This window comes from Pieris rapae, chromosome 11 (assembly GCF_905147795.1).
Source record: "Pieris rapae chromosome 11, ilPieRapa1.1, whole genome shotgun sequence".
Taxonomy (NCBI): Eukaryota; Metazoa; Arthropoda; class Insecta; order Lepidoptera; family Pieridae; genus Pieris; species Pieris rapae.
This window is the reverse complement of record NC_059519.1, coordinates 4454178-4477137: the sequence shown is the minus strand read 5'-3', so window position 1 is coordinate 4477137 and position 22960 is coordinate 4454178. Positions and strand designations below refer to the sequence as shown.

General features: G+C 33.1%; 2 protein-coding genes across 3 annotated transcripts; one reads left to right on the top strand and one right to left on the bottom strand.

Moving 5' to 3' along the window:
* Positions 1–65: 65 nt before the first annotated feature.
* On the top strand, positions 66–9375 carry LOC110998701 (DNA replication licensing factor Mcm6). Its single transcript, XM_045630139.1, has 15 exons — positions 66–344; positions 458–881; positions 962–1153; positions 1315–1487; positions 1643–1766; positions 2014–2152; positions 2416–2573; positions 2902–3054; positions 3533–3703; positions 4739–4873; positions 5436–5611; positions 6333–6445; positions 7057–7185; positions 7969–8114; positions 9239–9375. Exons 1-15 carry the CDS (start codon positions 253–255, stop codon positions 9353–9355), a joined length of 2442 nt encoding a protein of 813 aa, XP_045486095.1. The 5' UTR covers positions 66–252; the 3' UTR covers positions 9356–9375.
* A 942-nt stretch (positions 9376–10317) lies between these two features.
* LOC110998691 (DNA mismatch repair protein Mlh1) lies at positions 10318–20557 on the bottom strand. 2 transcript variants are annotated; one of them, XM_045630105.1, is made up of 11 exons: positions 20161–20554; positions 20033–20096; positions 19628–19827; positions 18688–18958; positions 18053–18209; positions 17263–17346; positions 16329–16471; positions 15552–16126; positions 14892–15025; positions 11381–11506; positions 10318–10646 (listed from the first exon to the last, which is right to left on the bottom strand). In XM_045630105.1, exons 1-11 carry the CDS (start codon positions 20271–20273, stop codon positions 10345–10347), a joined length of 2169 nt encoding a protein of 722 aa, XP_045486061.1. In that variant the 5' UTR covers positions 20274–20554; the 3' UTR covers positions 10318–10344. The 2 variants fall into 2 exon arrangements, 1 of the variants encoding a protein (XP_045486061.1); XR_002600367.2 differs by having other exon boundaries at positions 10509–10646; positions 11381–11496; positions 20161–20557.
* Between the last annotated feature and the right edge of the window lie 2403 nt (positions 20558–22960).

Genomic DNA, 22960 nt, shown 5'->3' with positions numbered 1-22960 from the left:
AAAAGTTCCCGCCAAAAGCCTAATTGTCAAACTACTAAATACTAACCGATAACCAGTAAGCACTTAGCAGTAACCGCAACTTATAAACGTTGGTAGAAAGAGTCGGACATTGTTTATACTTCTTTCAACAACACAGATCTTCGTTTAAACTATTATTAGTTTGTTCTAAATAACTTCTAATTGTCATTATTAAACAAACCCACCGTATCAGTGATTTCTAAGTTCTAATATTAATAACTAATGTAAATCATCATGGATGTAGCCGATACATATGCAACACAGAGTCAAGTTAAAGACGAAGTTGGAGTTCGTTGCCAAAAATTGTTTCAAGATTTTTTGGAGGAGTAAGTGATATTCAACACACTGATTCCAGCAGACGATAGAAATTCAAACTTTTTAATAATTGGGTTATGTTTTCTTAAATAACATTCCTTTAAATATTTGGTTTTTGTTTCAGTTTTAAAGAAGACAATGAATTAAAATATGAAAAACAAGCTAAAGAGCTTCTTAAACCTGAACTAAGCACATTAGAAGTAAGCTTTGATGATGTTGAAAAGTATAACCAGAATCTTGCCACTACAATTATTGAGGAGTATTACAGAATTTATCCCTTTTTAAATCAGGCGATTTTGAATTATGTTTTAAGTTTAGCAGAAACTGGTATTAAGAAGGAATTGCAACATAAAGAATGCTATGTGTCATTTGTTGATGTTCCAACACGGCATAGGGTCAGGGAGTTAACTACAACTAAAATAGGAACCCTCATAAGAATATCAGGGCAAATTGTGAGAACTCACCCTGTTCACCCAGAATTAGTTATGGGTACTTTTGTTTGCTTAGATTGCCAAACAGTTATTAAAAATGTTGAACAACAATTTAAGGTACACAGTAATTTTTTACCTATCTGACTAAAAAGTTTAAAGTATTTAAATGTAAATGGAATCAATATTTAATCTTTTAGTATACAATACCAACTATATGTCGTAATCCAGTGTGTGCAAATCGTCGACGTTTCATGTTGGATGCAGATAAATCAGTATTTGTAGACTTTCAAAAAATTAGAATACAAGAAACACAAGCAGAGTTACCTCGAGGATGTATTCCTCGTTCACTTGAAGTTATTCTCAGAGCAGAAGCTGTAGAATCTGTACAGGTAACAAAAGTATTTCACTTTAATCTTTATTAACATGGAACTAATATAAGAGAAATGTATGTAACAAGTACTGTTTGTTTAGTTATTTTTATACTAAATTTATTTTAAATGGTTTCTATGACCCTGATGTGTTTTATTTTCTTTTAATATGGCCATGTTAGGCTGGTGACAGATATGATTTTACGGGCACACTCATTGTTGTTCCTGATGTGGGTTCTCTGTCAATGCCTGGTGCTAAAGCTGAACTGACTACTCGGACCAAGTTGGCAAATGAAGGGCAGATGGAAGGTATTAAAGGATTGCAGGCATTAGGAGTTCGTGAATTGCACTACAAGTAAGGTTTTACTTTATATTACTAAGTTTGCCTGTTTGTTATTTTTATGTATTGTTTTATTTTTTCTTTAATGCCAATATGTGTATGAATTAATAAATAAAATAAAATTTAATAGATAATTCCATATTTATATAGTGTGTCTAACATTGTTTCAGGACTGCATTTCTTGCATGCAGTGTACAAGCTACTGCTCGTAGGTTTGGAACTGCTGATTTAGCTGCTGATGATCTGACCACTGAAGATATGAGGAAACAGATGACAGATAAGGAGTGGGATAAGGTAGGTCCAATGCTGTCCCTAAGTTAACCCATCCCAAACACACCACATGCCTCTGTGGCGAAGTAATTAATACATATGACAAATAATCTTTAAGGTCCAATCGGTCCAACACTTCATTGATTTTAATTATAATCTAAGTAATAAAAATAATGTTTTTTGTCTTACACTTAGGTTATTGCGCTTTTGTAGTTCAAGTAGACTGGTTATGGTAAAAGTTATATTTTTAAATAAAATTGTCATATTTCAGGTGTATGAGATGTCAAGAGATCGTAATCTATACAACAATTTGATCGCAAGTCTATTCCCGAGTATTCACGGCAATAGTGAAGTAAAACGGGGTGTCTTACTGATGCTGTTTGGTGGTGTTGCTAAGACTACAATAGAAGGTATTTTATAATGTATTACTAATTCAGATTAGTGTAGAAGTACCAGTGGATGAGTTGTTTGAGGGAAACTTACAACTTATATCAATTACCATGAATTTGACAAATTATTAAAAACATTATGCTACTGTGGATTAGTATAATATATTTAATATGAGAATATTACACTAAATGCACTAGCTGTAGGTTTTATATTTTCCATATTTATATGCAGTTAGAATTTTATGAACAAGAGGGTAGTTTGTAAAATATTAATAAAATTATAGGAACTACCCTCCGAGGCGATATAAATGTGTGCATAGTAGGAGATCCAAGTACTGCCAAGTCTCAGTTATTAAAGCAAGTGAGCGAGATCGCACCCAGGGCTGTCTATACAAGTGGAAAAGCTTCATCGGCTGCTGGTCTTACTGCTGCTGTCGTTAAGGTATCTGATTCATTAAAAAAAAAAAATTAAAATATTTGTTTTGTGTTATTAACCTTATGATAAAATTTTAATTAAGAAAGTAGTTTTAGCTTTGATGAATATTAAAATTTGCCAGACATGTTTTTTTTTAATTTACTGCTAGTATCAGACATATTATAGTCTTATCTCAAAATAACTATTTTATAGTAAAACATTATTCAAGTAATTGATATTATTAGTGAACAGTTTATATAAGGTCCAAAAGCAAAGCAATATTATAGCAAAAGCTTTGTTAGTTAGGGTTTTATGACCTGCTTACTGTTACTTACCATTAAAATAAACACTACAGGACGAAGAATCATTTGACTTTGTGATCGAAGCCGGGGCACTGATGTTAGCGGATAATGGCGTGTGTTGCATTGACGAGTTCGATAAGATGGACCCTGGAGACCAAGTAGCCATCCACGAAGCCATGGAACAACAGACCATCTCTATTGCTAAGGTAAAATCAAAATAACATCTTAACATTTTCACCAGGTCTACCCTCATTATTTTTTTTATTCATTTACTGTATATTTACTGTTTTATACAAAAGTGATTGCAAAAATAAATTTGGTATTCATTAAATACATAATACTGTTAACATCACTGACACTGTTAACATGGATTTTCTAAATGCAAGAATATCTTATATCTCGAAAGTACTAAACTGATTTTGATGAAAATTTCTTTCCCCTAACTAACATAACCTTAAACTTTCCTTAAGAATATTCTAACTAAAATTTATATACCTGAAGTCAAACAATCACCTTTAAATACTTTTTGTATCAAATACAGTCATTTTTAAAATCAACTCTCCAGATGTAATATTAATTAGATTAAAATAACAAATAGATGCGCAACAAAAGCTAAAATTGAATTTGTATGCCTCTACGCAACAGTATGTTTTATTATTTTAACTTCTTAAAAAAAATTAACAGGCAGGTGTACGGGCAACCCTAAACGCCCGTACGTCAATTCTGGCGGCTGCCAACCCTATTGGAGGACGATACGACCGCGCTAAGAGCTTGCAACAAAATGTGGCACTCAGCGCACCTATTATGTCCAGATTTGACCTCTTCTTCATACTTATTGATGAGACCAGCGAAATGGTAAGTTCTTGGTTTAATTATAATTAACACATGTTTTAAAATTATCTGAAAGAGATCTCGATCTGATTCAAACTCAAACTGAAAATATCTTTATTCATATAGCTAAAGGTAATAGGTAAATGTACACTTATGAACGTCAAAAAAAAAAATTTAATTTACATTTAAAACCAGTTCGCAAGTCAAGAGTGTATAGCGGGTAAAAAGAACTGGCAAGAAACTTTCCGCCACCCTTTTCAATCGCCTTTAGTCAGTTCTGCAATAAGTCTCTAAAGTTGCATTGGTATTTTCATAGTATTTTTATCCCTCTGTAACGCGGTAGACCCCGCATTATAGGAACACGCTTTGTATGAGGATTTCCGTAAAACTGTTTTTTTTTCGGGATAATTAAAAATCTAGGAACACTATTTTAATAAAGTTATTTAGAAAACTATTTATGAAATTGACCAATTATTTTAAATTTTATACTACACAAATATAACTTGAGAAGTCACCCCATTATACCGGAATACGGTGTTATGTGAGGGACAGATATGCGTATACGAAATCATTTCTTTGATTAGTCTACGTGGTTGAAATGAACATAGAATAGATGTTATTTTCAGTATCATCAATCAATTTATTCAATCAAAATTTCATAGCTCGCGGGCTTATACCAACTGCTTCTATTGGCACAATGAGACAATAGTAATGCTTATATTAATGCTACATATATTTCCACAATAACGACTAACCATTATTTTAAGAGTAGCGCGGTCTGGTGGTTTCAGCATGCGACTCTCATACTAAGGTCGTAGGTTCGAACCCAGTTGTGCACCAATGGACGTATGTACCACCCAGGAAACCGGCATTAGATCAAAAAAGTCGACGGCATCTGTCAGGCACAAACAGCCCTACCTACTATTTAAAAAAAATGACCACGAAATATAAAGAAATCTGAGGCCCAGACCTCAAATCGAAAGCAGACTAATCCAGTGGACTATTTAAAATATAAATACTGTGTATTAAGACCCCAAAAAAAAATACTTAAAATTTCAGGTGGACTACGCGATAGCGAGGCGTATTGTCGATCTTCACTGTAACAAAGAAGAAACATACGATTGCGTCTACTCCAGAGAAGATTTACTGCGATACATAGCTTTCGCGAGATCCTTCAAACCTATGATCACCGAGGTCAGATATTTCTGTACTTTACTGGGCTTAAGTTTTCTGTTGCGTTAACTGGAATCGAACTTATGACCGAACACTGCGTACTTTAAGACAAATTTCACTATTCTTAAATTATTATTATTATACATAATTGGTTCCCACGAAAACTATTCGCGTTATAAAATTTTTTTTTTTTATATATATGTTAACATTTTGATTTTTACGAGTCGTTATTTTATACATGTAGGGCCTGTTTCACAATGTATGGATAAAGTACTAAATAGCTATGCAACATATAAATTATGCGAAAGATAAAAGTTCCGAATAAGATACTTCGCGTTTCATGATGAATAGCGCTATCGTGAAACGCAAAAATGCTATTTATCCTACCAATAAGTAATAAATTGCTTATTTGGAACTTATCCGGACATTGTGAAACAGACCCTTAGAGTTTTCGAAAAAAAATTTTTTTTTTTAATTATAGCAATTAAAAAAAAAAAACATCTGGAAAATGCTCTGGTGCGCTCAGACAGTATTAAAGTGTAGCTTATTCAAAAAATCATTTTTTTTAATATGTTATCTTCAGGAAGCTGGCAAAATCCTCGTCGAGTACTACACAGTACTCCGGTCTCGTGATGGCGGGGCTGGTTCCTGGCGAATCACAGTTCGGCAGCTGGAGTCAATGATTCGTTTAGCAGAGGCTCTGGCTAAGATGCACTGCAGCGGACAAGTTGGCACTCATCACGTACATGAGGCTTATAGGTAAGGAATTTAAAGTATTTCTTAAAAGATGGTACAGTAATCCCCCATATAACGAAATTTTCGTCTCCTATATAACGCTGAGATTTTTATTTATTTGTTGCATCAACAAAGTCGTCACTGATATATGAATGTAACACAAACCCAAGCATAGTGCTACCCCAATTATAGGCGCATATAACATTCTGATTATATGAAGCTTATACATATTTCAAATTTACATATATTTCATATACAGATTTCTCAAGTAAGAAGATATATTTCTTTAGTGTAAAATTTATAATGATTTTTCAAGTCCATAATTAGATTTGCGCACCTGTTTTAATTGTTTTCTTATATATTTTAATAATTATTTTATTAAATTCATGTTCCAAATTTTTTAATTGGTCTAAAACGTTTTTACGGGAATAACGCGATTTCTGTATTATTTTTATAAATTTATAGGTACTTTTATAAATAATGTATATGTTTTGATATTATAAGATAGTATGATGTAAGAAAATAGGTACTATCAGTGTATGTGTTAAGATCCTATCGTGGACCCTCATTTTCATTTCATGGACCCCCAATTTTTTTTTTCGCCGATCCCTAGGGGTCTATCCCCTAGGGATCGATATAGACCTCTCTGGGAATCACTGGTGTAGATCGTCAATCTAACTTAAATCTATTTTCAATCTAGTATATAATAGTTTAGTCTAAATACAAATTATATTAACATTTTCAGATTGCTAAACAAGTCCATAATACGTGTCGAACAGCCAGACATACATTTAGACGAAGAGGACCCGCAGTATGAGCCTAGTATGGACGTGGACAATGATACACCTGCCACAACAGGTAACTTTCCCTTAGTTATTTCGCAATTCTGGTCATACTTGAATTCGTGTATGCGGTGATATTAGTTGTTTATACTATGTATTTGTGTGTTGTTATTTCACCTCCTCTTGCTGATAGAGGACAAATCTTTGTTTTTAATTTATTTTATTATTCTTGATTGGTGATGGTGTGATGTTTGCAACTCCTTACAAACTCTGCGATTAAAAAGCAGAGTTTATTGCCAGTTATTTTTTTTACTAACGTTCAAAGTTGACGATATATATTATAATAAATAAGGCGATAAGGCTTTTTAGGGAAATATCAAAAAGGCTAGTCGACATCACTGAAGACCGAAGAGCTGGCAGTTACCTCCCACAAAGAATTAGTCTAGCTATTCAAAGGGGGAACGCAGCCAGGATCTTCGGAACCTTGCCTAAAGGGATGCCTTTTAATAATATATTTTAATTATTAAATTTTAGGGTTAGTTTTTAGTGTAAATAGTTATAAAATGTACATTTTAGTTTAATGTAAACAAAAAAATAAATAAATATAGTGTCGACACCTATGTTATTTTAGAGAGATATATTTATAAGAATAAATTATATTTTGATTTACTTTATTAACAATTTCAGCGAGTGAGACGGTGAATGGCGACTCGGCGCCAAAGAAAAAACTAACTTTGTCGTTCGAGGAATACAAGTCATTAAGCAACATGATCGTAGTTTTCATGCGGAAGGAGGAAGGCGAAGCTGAAAATAAAGGTAAAAATTTCTTAATACAACCATCGTTTTTAATGTAATATTAATGTTTTTTATAAACAGAACTAATTATTTATTAATGCAGTACTGGAAGTTTCTTCATTATTTGCATAGTTGCACGACAGTTATAAAAACATTTAATCACTATTTTTTTTATAAGTTAGCCTTAGGGCTTATATATAGCCTATATATTCACTTTACTGGGTACAGGGGGATACCCCGTATATTAATCTGCCGTAGTAAATCCCGAAATCTCTGGGGCTCTCTACTGTTATTTTTTAAGTCATTGTTAATATAAAAAACAATTACATATAAAATTTATCCCATTATTAGTCTGTATGGGCTTTTTATTATGATAATTTACTATTATTTTGACTAGTGTAATGAAAGATTCAATTGGTGCTCCAGAAGTAACTATGTTGAAGAATAATGAATGATTATTAATTATGGCTTAAGTTATGATAGTAGACAAATTCTGAAAATTAAAAACATTTTTTTAGTTATTATAATAAAATTTAAATAAATTAATAAATATCTTTCATAACGAACATATAAATAATATTTATATTATTCAGAAGTCCAAGGATTTTCTAAATGGGCCGAAATATCTAGAGTCGCGCCACAGAGCTAGCGCTCATGTCGAATAATAATAAACGGCGAACGTCACGCTGCCCTATACCCCCCCTCCCCCCTTGTCACACTCGGCCAGACCCCCCCCCCTTGTATGCGAACGTATTTTATGAACGGCCTAAGTACATATCTAAAAAAAATATTTGTAAATTTCAGGCGAAGAAAGCGCTGGCGTGCACAAGAGTGCAGTTGTGAGCTGGTATTTGGAGCAGTTAGTTGCGAGAGGGCAGATCGAAACTGAAGATGATCTCGTAGACAAGAAGGCGTTGGTCGAAAAGGTCATCGACCGGCTTATGTACCATGTGAGTGATTTAGATAAGTGCTTTTTGATGTGAAACATCTATAGCCGCACGTAAAACCGATTTCTGGCGTGGCGACGCATGCCGTGGCGACGCGTCGCCACGCTATATGATATACAGTCTAAATGCAGTAGTAAATTTCACATTAAAAATATTTAATGAAAATAATGTTTATTCAACAAATAGTCATCGTTATCTGGAAAAAAAATCGTAATATTTTATTTTATCATTATGACATATTTAGTTCCTATCACAGTTTGTTCTTTTCTGCATATTACTTTTACAAAATAATGTCGATGTTTCACATCTGCCAGGCGTCCCGTGACGGCTCACATTTTTTTAATAAAAACGCGTTTTATTATATTATTTACATAACAGCTTGAAGCTATGATGACCATTTGAAAGTGATTATTATATAAGAAATATATATAAATCTCCTGTCACGATGTTTGTCCGCGATGGACTCCTAAACTACTTAACCGATTTTAAATTAAATTGGCACACCGTGAGCAGTCTGCTCCAACTTAAGAGATAGGATAGCTTTAGATCTTTATTTATAGTTGTAATTTTATTTTATTGCAAATATTTGTTTATTATTTGATACAATTCTAACAGATGGCCCTGTGTTAACAGTACCAACGTTTCACATAAGCTCTGCTACCATTACCCTTGAATAATTTACTACTACTTAATATAACAAAAACTTTAACCACAGCAACGCTTGGCCGAGTCTGCTAGTAAGAAATTTAAAAAAAAAGGAATTCAATATAATTAAAAATTTGCTAAAAACTCGTTATATACATAGAGATAAAAAAATAAAGATTTATGCACACTGTTTAAGCCTGTTATAAAACAAATGTTAACTGTCACATTCTTATAACACATACTGATTTTTTACTAGTAAGATAATAATAATATGTATAGCCTTTTATTCAGATCGACTGAGGTACATAAATAAAGATCATTATATTAATTTAGATTTTAGAAGGTCGAAAAAAAAATTAAAATATTACAACAATAATTATACAAACAAATTATTTAAAAGATATTTTTACCTGAAAAACAGAAACCACAATTTCTGGTAAAACTAGGTATAACAAATATAAGAAAAGTATTATTTATTTCAGGACCAAGTGATAATCCCGCTGTCAACCACTGGCCTGAAAACCACTCAAAGATCAGAACAGGAGGTCGAAGATGATCCGTTATTAGTTGTACACCCTAACTATGTTGTTGATACCTGATTAATAAATGTTTGTTTTTCTATGGCGTTTTAATATTTCTATTACAATAAAATATGTAAATTATATTATATTGATGATTACGTATATCCTGCCTCGAATATTTTATAAGGCTTAAGCCTAACATCGAAATAAATAAATATTTGTTCGTTGTGAGCACAATCACACCTGAATATTCGCCTGTTCTCCATCTGATCCACAGTTGAAGTCAAAATGGCGGACGTAGAGGTGATGGCGACTGACTTGTAACATTCAAAGGGATTCGCCAAAAAAAATGTGTATTGACATGCAGAATAATCGACTTGTAAAGTGCTCACCTCAATTATTTAATGTCAGTCGCCACCTTAGCAGATATAACACAGTATTGATGAGACGAAGTATTCTTTAGTCTCATATTGAAGCGTGTCTAGGATACTTTTACACAGTTTTCATAACAATGGTTACAATAATGTAACCAATTTTTTTTTAATGGCTTTAATTTGTGCCAACTGGGCACAAGGTACTTTGCCAGTGTCGTGTACATGGAGAAGGCACGAAGGAGATTGATCGGTGAAAATAATAATTATGCACCTAAAAAAAAAGATGAAATTCCATTGTTAGTTTAAAGACAACATTAACATAATTATGAGTAATAACATGATTAAATAAAACTTCCTATTTATGATTAATTTATGTATATATTACTTGCTATATATTTACATACAAATCTGCAATATGGACTAAACACAAACATTTAAGCAGAGTCGTATTTCGTTCTGCTAAAAACAATAAGATAGTATTCCGCTTTAGCGCCATTTGTTATGATATTTTATCTAATGAGTTTATGTGATAAGATAAAGAAGTATGTAATAGTAAAGACTTATTAATATGAATCTTGTTTTTTATTTTAATGATGAAACTTAATTCATTAAAACTTCTTTAAAAAAAGTACAGCATTACATTTTGTGTAAAATAAAAACAAAAGATAAATTTAAAACATTTATTTTCTCAGCTCAGCATCTCTCAAACACTTTATACAAATCACCTAAACTGGCTATTTGTAATATCGCACCGGAATCAACAAAGCTAGTCGGCGGGAGAAAATATCGCCTTATCGCTGGGAAAATTATATGTTCCTGTTTCCAAAATTCTGATTTTAACACGTTTTCGTTATCATCGGGGTTCGGTTGAGAATAAAATATTGCTGTTTGTCTGCTAAGTGTGTCGAAACATTCTTTTTCAGAATCCCAGTTGACTTCGGTAACTAGTCTTACGAGGTATGTTGGTAGTGCGCCCATGAAAGGTGTGTGACCATCTACAAAAGACCTTTATTAAGCCGATATTACTTCACATATATTATGAATTTCTTCAATGACAAATGGGTTTCTCCAAATAAAAAATTCAAGTTCAAAAAACATCCAAAATAAGTAAAAATACATAGATAATGTATTATTGTGATTAACGTACGTATCGATACGTAGACGATCCGATGGTGATCGTGTACGTAGGTTACATTAGAGCAAACACAAACATGATAACTCCTTTTCCGTTCCTTTACTTTATTTTATGTTTGAACCCGTTAATTAATAAGATACTATTACGATTTTTGTGTCACAATTAAAAACTAAAAATTCATTTTAGACAATAATACTAAATTGATGTTTTATCACTATCCACTCCACAATCATTAAATTATTAAAACACCCATAATTAAAAATATTGATCATACGTCTTACATGATCTGTCGAATCGACCATGATGTTGCAAGCTTTGAAATACATAATATGTTTGATTGTTAGTTTGATTTCGATCGAAATATATTGTGTATTTTTTTGCCAACGGATTAGAATAAACTATGACATGAAAATTGTGGTATATATAATATATACTACATTTTTATGTATGTAATATATTAAGTATCTATAGTTAAGTCTGTACTTGGGTTGTACAGTGTTGTTATATTTTCGCAATTAAATTTTGATAAAAAAAGCGATCGTACAAAGTTTTGGACTGATTTTTATATTCTTGCTACAGTCTTCCATAACTTACCAAGAAGTAAGGGTAAAGCCAACAATTCTCCTTCATCATTTAATTCGAATGAGAAATACTCTAACAGCATCGCCTTCTTACTCAGTAGGAACTTTGTCATTTCTTTCGCCATTTCCCTGAGATCACCTCAAACATATATGAACATATTAAAATAAGACGAAGAATCGTGTTTCTCAGGGAGTCTAGAATAATTCTAAATAGTAATCACGACTTTAAGGCAAGCTATTTTGAGGAGTTTTGAAGTTATACTTCTTTTGGCGCGATGGAGAAATTTGATGAGTGGGAATTTTTACGATGCGCGCGAGTTAAGAGTACCAACCCTATACATATATGCTGACACAAAACCAAATGTAGGTTGTGCGTCAGCAATGACGACTACTTAGTAAGTTATTTGAATGTATATATCCGTGAGGAAAGAGATATTGTTTTATTGTTTAGTTCTCAAGTGCTGTCACTCTTTTCATTTAAATAAATTATTTTTAAATCAAAAGTCCGTTGCCGTTCCTTTACTGGCGCAGCCCTAGATCTCCATAGTTGCCAGGAAGAAGCTTTTACCACGTTTTTCATCGTGATCCAGTATCTGCCGGATGACGTACGTTTTAACGGAGATCGCCGAACAAATAAATAAGTCAAGGACAACACAACATCGGTGGAGGGGCAGCCAAGAACTAGCCGTATCCCGGAGGAGCATGGGCAAGATTACAGCACTGTGAGTAAAACTTTTCACTTCCCGTGACTTTCTTTGTTTTCCTCTTGTATTAGTTATACGTAAATATTTCGGATTGGAAAACGCCGGAAAAATATGTTTATTAAACAATCTAAATTTTGTTAATAGATTTTTAGAAGTTAGGATTAAACAAATATTTATTTTTTTATTATTATTATTAAAATATATATTCAAAATGGAAAATATCGTAAGAGTACCTGTAGAAATGGTAAAAATTATTCCTGTTTTTAATGGTGATTCTAGATTATTTCCATTATTCATTAAAAAATGCGAATACATTTTACAGACATTCCAAGGTGGCAATGTGCAAAATGAATATCTGTTTCACGTAATTACTAGTCGATTATCCGGGGACGCCGCGAATCTAGTTGGGGAAAGGGAACAAACACATACTTGGGAAAACCTTAAGTTATTATTAAGCCAACACTTTGGCGATCCAAGGTCAGAAGATTGTCTGGCTATAGAACTAGATTTTCTAAAAAAGGATAGGAACGAAAGTTATTTAGACTTCTGTCACCGTGTCCAACATTTAAGGAGTATTTTATTCTCCAAAATAAATAAAACCGTTACCAACTCGGAAATAAGACAGGCTAAACAAGTAATATATAGTAATTTAGCTTTAAATGATTTCTTATTTAATTTACCAGCGTATCTCGTGAGATTAGTAAGATTACGTAATGTCCACCACATTAGAAGATGCTTTAAAAACCGTGTTGGAAGAACAAAATTTCCAAACAGTTTACGATAGTAAAAACTCAAGGACCAATCAAAGTTTTAGACCTAATTTTAATAATTTTAATTCGTTCCAGAACAGAAACTCTCATCCGAGTCAATCAAGTAATTTTAATTCCTCAACCAATAACGTCCAGATGAACTCGAATGCATCAAATTATCGAAATAATTCAATAAATTCAAATAATAACTCTTTACAATCTAGAAGTTATAGAACATAAAATATTAAAAATAATTATAACGCGGTACCAAGGTCACCAGTACGACAGTCGTCGACACAGCAGCGTCAGCATTCCACGAACATTGCATTGGTACATATATACATATATTATATATATATGTATATATGTACCTAATCAAACGTCACCCATGCCACCTCTAATACTGATATTACGATGACACAGCCAGTTCAAGACGCGTTAATTACACCTTACACCAATCTATTATTAATTCTACAGAGTTATTAGCCATCTTCAAAGTGATAGAAAAACATGCACAAACAATTTATCCGGTAACAAAAAATTACTTATAACGTAATATTATCTTAAAGTCTTATATTGAAAATAATAAATTAGTATTTGTATTAGAAATTCCTTTGATAGAATCAGAAACGTATAACTATTACAAGATTTCTATCCCTATAACAAAATCCTCTAAAACTTACACAATTATTCCTAAATATCCTTTTACCTATTAGTGAATGGTTTGAAATACAGAAATATGTTGAGCTTTTGCGAGAGCATAAAGGACAACAAACAATGAAGAAACATGTATCGAGGAATTAATGTTAATAAAAAATTATTACAGCCTATGTCATCAACATCATATACGAATTGAGAAGCTAAAAATCCAGAAGATAATAAACAATAGCTGGTATATTCACAGCAGATAAAATAATTTTGACAGAACACTGCAGAAACGACATCTAGCGATTCAGTCTACTGGGGACTTACATCGTGAAGCCAAGGCAGAACGATCTTCGGCCAATCAAGCAACGTATCTGATGTAAATATACAGTTGCCACTACCAGTGATTCCCGAACTTCGACAAGATTAAGCAACGTTAGATAAAAAAAAATAGATTTGACAATCGTGGATTTGTGATGTAAAAGAAATTTTAAATAATGTTAGAAATAGTAATAGTGAAATAGTTGTGGAAACTGTGGTGACACATAAGTATATGGACAAATATAGTTCTCTATTTTATAGCGGTAGTAATAGTATTTGTTATAGTATTAAAGTTAAAATTATATTCTATTTGCAATTAATGAAGTCACCTTCAGCCCCATCGGATAATTTCTCTCTTAGGGAGGGTGGAGTTAAGAGTACCAACCCTATACATATATGCCTTGCTGGCACAAAACCAAATGTAGGTTCGCACAACCTACAGAAACGACTACTTAGTAAGTTATTTTGAATGTATACATCCGTGAAGAAATAGATATTAAGTTGATTATTGTTTAGTTAATTAAGTATTGTCACTCTTTTCATTTAAATAAATTATTTTTAAATCAAAACTCCGTTGCCGTTCCTTTACTTCTACGCGCACAATAACACCTAAATTCGACATCGTAAAGTTAGGGTCTAGGTGGCATGGAAATCGATAACTATCTTCAAGTTATATATTCTAGTATTTTTATATTTCGAACACGTGTTTCGTAACAGTACAATTAAACAGTGTGAATAAATAATAAATATTATTTTGGTGTTTTTAAATCAATGTCATATACGACGGTGATAGTATTTACTAGTAATTTATTTATGTAAATAAAATCTTTTTGATTAATTTTAATATTTATCGTTAATCACTACTGCATTTTAGTTATTTTTTGCCAAAGAAGTATAACTTCTAACGCGTGTACATAAGTAAACACACTCTTTTTTGTTTGTCTTCTTAAAATAGACTTTATACTAGATATTAATCTAATAAATATTTTCTGTGTTTGAAAATAATTTGAACAGTTAAGTAATACATCAAACAAACAAAAATGAAACAAATATTGTTTTGCCAAGAATCGAAGTCAAACTAAATCACAACAGTGGTTAAAAATACCTTCATCTTTGCATTCATTCTCATTGGTATTGAGACCTAAAACAAATAATTCTTCCAAGGGCAGTGGGTTCGACATCTTGATAAGTCCAAAATTTTGAAAGTCGTATAATATCGTTTCGTAAAATAGCTCTTCACTGAAAATAAAAAAATTAAAAAGGATAAAGCGCACTTATTATTTGACAACACAAAAATGGGCCAATCTCATCTTTTTTTTAATGGCTTTAATTTGTGCCAACTGGGCACAAGGTATTTCGCCAGTTTCGTGTAGATGGAGAAGGCACGAAGGAGATTGATCGGTGAAAATAATAATTATGCACCTAAAAATTTTTTTGAAATTCCATTGTTAGTTTAAAGACAGCATTAACACAATTATGAGTAATAACATGATTAAATACAACTTCCTATTTATAAATAATTCATATACAGGCAGTCCTCGATTTACGTCGTTTCAAGTTACGTCGAACAATTTTTTGATACTATTCCTCAAGACTTTTTGATACTATTCCTCAAAATTTTTTGATACTATTCGTAATTTGTTTCGATTTCCGGCATAGGAGAATTCACTTGTCGCAAGGCCAATGTCGATGATGGATCAGGTTGTAAAGGCTAATGCCTTTGCTAACCCGACTTTGTTTTAGAAATTAAAATTTTATAACTTACGAAATCCTAGTTGTGTCACACAAATACAACTTCGTGGAATGTTGAATCAGCGACTTGTGACAATCAATGCAGGCTATAAAGATTAAATTTGCCAAGATTTCTCTCAAATTCCTACTAACTCTATCTTCTATGACTACCCTCAATTGTTTTACACTCGTCAATTTCGTTTCTACCCTCTCATACTTGAACTGTCTCGTTTTGAACGATTCCTTTGGATCTATGTAACTAAGATTTGCCTGATTTATATTTATATCTTTCCATTTACTTGGTTCCACCTCTTTTGGTGAACTTTCGATGTCCAATTCTGAATTATTTTCCATATTCACATCTTCTTTTTCATTTCGTATATCTGATCTTTCTTTGTCGTTTTCACGTGTAACTACGTCAGCTTCCATTTCTTTGTGAATATTTTTAATTTTATTTTGACATTCATCATTTTTGGCGGCGATCTGAAAAAACTTATCGATTTTTTGAGTGTCTGAATTGACCCGAACCAAATCTTTCGCATACACTTTAGCGCCATCAGTTGTTTTCTTAACTATTTCTTCAACAGTAGTTGCACCCGGAAGTCGCGCCTGAAATTTTTTAATTACTGTTCATTTTAGTTTGGGCAGCCCTAAAGGTAGAACAAGCGTTTTAGCTTTGACAACCCTATTTCTTCGAAGCAAAGACTAAAGAAACATGTTTAAAGACCTGACACTTAAACTATAGTCTACATACATTATTAATTTTAGGAGCAAAATTACGTTTCTGAAGTAAAAGAGAGGAAATGTTTACCTGCGTATACATCACCCGTGAAGAGTTGCAGCTGATAAGTTTACTTTCCACACAACATTTAATCCTTTCAACTATTTGTTCCTCATAAAGGAACTGAACTTCGTGCTTTGTTGGATGCACATTCACATCTACAGTACGAGGGTCTAAAATTTCAAATTTATTATTACTCATCTTAATATATATATTTCTTGTGTGCGTGTGTATGTGACTGAACTCCTCCTAAACGACTGGACCGATTTAGACGAAATTATTTGTGTGTGTTCAAGGGGATCTGGGAATGGTTTAGATTCACAATTTTGTCCGCTGGACAATGTTTTTTTAATTAATTTTCAATTTATTAATTGTTGTTGATTTTGGAATGTTTTACATTGGATCCGACAGACGGCGCTACCATCGCAGTGTCAAATTTTAAATAATATTCGAATTTTAATTTTAGTCTGTCCCGAAATTTAAAAAAAAAAGTTTTGTTATCATTGTGTTATATCGTGTGTGACCATGTGCTGGATCGTTAGATATTGTCATAACATTTGAATAATAATTTTCATCAAAATGGCTTATTAAAAATTGAAATTTTGAAATTAAAGACGTGTAGACAAGACAACGTCTGTCGGATCCGCTAGTTATAATATATAAAATAAAAAATAGGGGTTGATCGTAGAGGGGTAAAAATTAGGGGTTGTATGTATTTTTTAATGCTGTATCATATTTTTTTTATCTAAAATTGAAAAACAAATTTATGGGTGGATTACCCTTAACATTTAGGGGGATGAAAAATAGATGTTGTCCGATTCTCATCTACCCAATATGCACACAAAATTTCATGAGAATCAGTCAAGCCGTTTCGGAGGAGTTTAACCACAAACACCGCGACACGAGAATTTTATAAATTAGATCGGTAAGTTAAAGAAAGTTCTTATAAAAATATTACTCTTACCTAATTCAATACTAAGGTAGACAAATGAATGCGCATTTTTCGGTAAATATGTTGCGTATACCGCATCTAATGCTTTTCGTATGGCTGAATTAAAAAAAATCCATAATTAAAATAATGAAAAACACATGTATATAATTATTAGCATATTAAATTAGATTATTATATTTATTTTATTTATTAACACTATTTTGCATATAGTATTATAAGACAATTGATAATTAAAGGAAAAGGAGGGGCACTCGCTTTCAAGCAACCCTTGTTTTTTCACTATTACCAATAATATTATATTAACCAATTATTATTATTGCGAACCAAATTATATTAAATAAATAAATCTGTGGCGCTACAACCTCTTCAGGTCTTGGCCTCAGATTTTTGAATCTGTTTCATGATCATTTTTCTATAATAGGCAAGTATTCAGCCACCAGTGCCTGACACACGTCGTCGACTTTTTGGGTCTAAGACATGTCGGTTTCCTCACCGTTAAATGCGCACATAGAAAGAAAGTCCATTGGTGCACAGCCGGGAATCGAACCTACGACCTGAGGTATGAGAGTCGCACGCCGAAGCCACTAGGCCAACACTGCTCTAAATTTTATTAAACCTACTAAAATATATGTAATGTCTGGCCTGTCATATACATGTAAAACATCACTTTTTGCATAACACTGAGTAAGAAATGTTTGATTTGTAATTTGACTCTTTGGCAGTTTTATTTCAAAGAATAACTGAATAAATAATATTTTAACTAGATAAAAATATATGGTTTCTTCATAATAAATGGACATACATAGACAGTCCACCAGTCGATTATTGATGAAGAGAAGTAAGGTGCCTTTTTTATTTGAATAATTGACGTTTGTGATAAATCCATGAACAGACATCTTTAGGGTTTCATCTTTCAATTCTATTTCTAAAAGCTCCCGAGCTATTGAATTGCCATGTATCTGGAAAATACAACACACAAAACACAGAAATTAACGCATTTTTATAGCATTAATTACTAGTATTATAATTATGTAATACTAGTAATGTCAAGTTACATTAGTAACTTTCTCTTTAAGGGGCCGTTCATAAAATACGTTCGCATACAGGGGGGGAGGGGTCTGGCTGAGTGTGACAAGAGGGGAGGGGGGGTATAGGTATAATTTTCAGAATTTGTCCACTATCATTTAGAATTTATCATACTCAGAAGTGGGGGGGGTCTTAGTTTTTGTGACGAAATATTTCTTGGGGGGGTCACAAAAAGTGTGACACAGCGTGACAATGGGGGGGGGTCGAAAAAAACTGATTTCAGTGTGACGTATTTTATGAACGGCCCCTAATCAAATGTAACATAGGTTTTTCTATATATGTAGTACTTTTTATAGTTAATGTTCTAAAGAAGGATGTATACAACTAACAATACATGCTGTGTGTACTTACAATTCTAACATTCTCAACAGTAGAAGAATTGATTGGTGTCTTTATATCTATATTTTCACCAAATTTCTTTAATGTGAACCCAACATGGCTGTTATGAATAGCGTAGCCTCCCACAACCTCCATTATATGTGTGTATTCTTCATTAGGGCTACGCAAAGCACGCTTTCTCGCTAATACATTGTAGAACAAATCTTCAACAGTTATTTGTGTACCATTATTTCCTGCACATGGTTTTGGAAGTCCTTTGAGTTTACCATTTTCATAAGATGCCCTAAAATTTGAAAAATTATTTATTGCTTTAGATAAATATTAAATAGATGTTTTACCATTTCTAATCCCAATACTAGGGTAAACTATAAATTGTTATTATCAGTGTTATTAGTTTATAAAGAGAAATGCACTGTACAAACCAGTCGGCTACAAAACCCACCATTGTCATACTCTCATCAGTGTTGATGATGGTCTCAGAAACATACCCCTAGACTAATTTGTATTTCACCCAGAACTCCCCAAGGATCTCCTCAACAAGTTAATGGTGGCATGGGCAATAGTGTGATTGTTTAAAATTGTGGTCATATCTTATTATTTAAATTTTAATATTATATTTTTAATGTATATTGTTTATTTTGTTAAATTACAAAAAAACTATAGCGGTATTTTTTATTTATAGTGTTATTTTTTTATATTACACAATTTAAAAAAAAAAATTCTTTAAATAAAATTATGTTATGCCTAATAATTTATATAAAATATTTCACACTACTTACTACAAAGATTATATAAAATGGTGTTTTTTAGGCTATATATATAAAAGTAATATAAAACAATATTTAAGGTAGAATAATATGCACTTTATTCTTTGGTTTAAGTACAAAGAGTGTATTTTTATTTTATTTAAAAAAAAAATTATAATATGTGTCAGTTATTTTTTTTAACTTACTTATAAGCACATTTACTGCCATCAGTTTTAGTAAGAATAGTGAGATGTGCTATATGACTTATACTAGCCAACGCCTCACCTCGGAACCCATATGTTTCAATAACTTGCAGATCTTCATATTCCCGGAGTTTAGATGTTGTGAATCTTTCACAAACAATGTTAAGATCCTCAAATCTTATACCAGTGCCATTGTCTTGTATCTATAATGATACACAATTTGCTTATATCAGGCTTATATCAGCTTATATATAATATCAGGTTAAGCTCATAACTTTAAATAAAAGTAAGATATAAGTTTTGTTTAATAGTAAAAATAATAATTAATGTTTTAACATGTATAGTTATTCTAAGTCCACAGCCAGGCAGGCTTGCTTTTAAAGAAAAAAGTTATACAAATATAGTTACCTGTAAATATTTTAACCCTCCTGCTTTAACTGTTATAACAATGTTAGTAGCTTTTGCATCTAAGCTGAAATGAAATAGTAGTTATAATTGTCAACATTCTCTGGGCTGTTGAAAAAAACTATCCTTACCTATTTTCCATCAATTCTTTTAAAGCATTGGCAGGCCTTTGTACTATTTCTCCCGCTGCTATCCGATTTACAACATCTTCATCTAATTTTCTTATAACACCAGGTTCTCCCATTTTATCAGAAAGTAAAAATATGTAGAAGTATAATTATCACATTTCTTACTATACTTAACTGTATATTGCGCTTTTACTCTTACTAATATTTAACTTTTAACACAATTAAACATTCGAAAAAAAAAACAACCAATTATATCAATTGCAAATCGAAATACAATTAAATTATTTCTGTATGAAGTATGATAATGGATATTATCAATAACAATATCAATAAAACCTTATGATTTACAGTACACACTACACACTAGTACTCAGTAGTCAGTGTTCACAACCTGAAGCCAGGCAATTATCGTACCAGGGACGAAAAATAATCGTACAAAGATAAAAATTATCGTACAAGTCAGAAAAATTGATAAAATACTTTTAAAAATCATATGAAACGTGACAATAATATGTTGAAAATGATTTATAGTTTAAATTTTGTAAACTTGAATTTTTATAAATTGAAAAAATAATTCAATTCAAATTAAATACTCGACGTATGGCAAGACCTGAGCGGGGAGTGGACGAGGGCACTTCGAGTGTGATGAACGTGCCAACATTTCGAATTTATAATTCGAATTGAATAACAGTAACAACCCATGAAAGGATTGCGCCATGAATCAACGGCATGTGATCCTAGTAAAACAATGAGCCAATAGATGGCACTAACACTAAAAACTGTAATTATTATTGGGCTATCTGTGTAATCATCAAACTTTTCATGAGCACGGAAATTATCGTACTCGAACAAATCTCTGATACGTGGAGGACCTATTGTCAGTCATTTTTCCTGTATCCGCAGTCGCAACTGTCTATAACTACGGAACCAGAGCTAGATAATTTGTAACAAGACAGCTCTCTGTCCGAAGTTAAAGCTGCCATAAAACACCTGATAACCAAAAAAGCAACTGGTAGAGATGCAATTCCTATACAGACAATTAAAGCCTTAGGAGAACGTGGCGACCAGATGTTTCATCTCATCTGCAATAAGGTGTGGCAGACAGGAGTTTGGCCTTCGGAATGGACCATTTTTACACCCCTGCACAAGAAAGGCTCAACGAGGAAATGAAACAATTACCAATTATTGCTCTAATACCACATGCTAGCAAAATATTGCGACATATCTTCAACGAGCGCTTGAAAAACTATCTCTCTAAGGAGATCACTCCGGAAACCGGTTTCATCAGGGGGAAAAGCACTCGGGAATAAATTCTCGTTTTACGCCAGAATATAGAGAAGTCAAGAGAATTTAATTAGCCGATATTTATTTGCTTTGTTGATTTCTCAAAAGCATTCAACTCAGTGAGATGGCCGGTGTTGTGGAAGACTCTGCTAGATATTATGGGCACACCAAAACATCTTGTACACCTTTTAAGATGGCTCTATGAAGAAGATACAGCATCAGTTCGCACAGATGATGTTCTATCAGGTGATTTCCATCCTTGTGCCGGAGTAAGCCAGGGCTGTATACTGCATAATATCACCGCTCTTATTCAACGTTTACACAGAGCTAATAATGCGCATCACTTTGGAATCCTGGGCAGACGGTGTAACAATTTGTGGACACAGGATTGGGAACTTGCGTTACGTGGATGATTCGACTTTGTTTGCATCCAGTTCGCAATACTTGGAAAAGCTTCTGTAAAAGATGGAACAAGTGAGCTCACGGCTCACTTGTTCCATCTTTTACAGAAGTTTGTTTTGTTTGTTCATCTTTGGATTCAAGATAAATCGCAGCAAAACTAAGGTGATGATTGCTGACCGTGTCGGAAATAATTCGCCTCAAGTGACTCGAATCGCGAAATGCAACGTGGTCCAATCGTATATTTATCTTGGGGCTCAGATTTCCAGCAATGGTGGCTGCATCGACGAGGTCAAACAACGTATGGGCATTAAGGTGCGTATCCATTAGAGCAGCCGAGCACTTGAAGCAAACCGAGGCTGCTCACTCCGATGCATAGGCTTGAGGCACGTTGCGGATCAAGGTGAGGCATGTCGCCTCGCCTAGATCCGAAACTAGTGTAAAGTAAGAACGCGATGACACCAGACGCGCGTAGAGTAGCCGTTGCTTTAATAGCCATTAACATTATAAAAAAAAAAGAAAAAACAACAAAAAACTGTACAAAAGAGGAAGCATCGATGGTGGATAATAGAATTCATTTATTACTTTGCTTAGCATTTTTGTTGTAATAGTTATTATTTAACGGATCGCAAAGAACACGATGGAACTCGTATAATTTTATTAATTTAACTGCAGTTTCGTTGTCCATTGCGACCTGAGGCGACACGCCCGTCTCCACCAAGTGCACGGCTTGGACTGAGGCTTCTGAGGCGCCAAAAAAACCGACAAATTATGGCTCGGCTCGCGGCAATTAATTTGCCTCATGGCGCGGCGTGCCTCAATTTGAGGCAGCGTCTCCACTTGTGCGGCCTCGAATCGAGCGGCTGCCTCGCCCCGAGTCTGCCTGAAATGGATACGCACTTACAAGAACGGCGATGGACAAGATGCAAAAGATATGGAGAAACAGTAATATAACAAAAGCCACGAACACCAGGCTTGCCAAGACACACACATATTTCTGTACGCAGCTGAAACGTGGACCTTGCGAGATGTGAAATGGCAGAAAATAGGCGCTATGGAAATGTGGTGCTGGAGGAGAATACTTGGGGTTTCGTGGACCGAGTTTTGTACAAACGTCTCG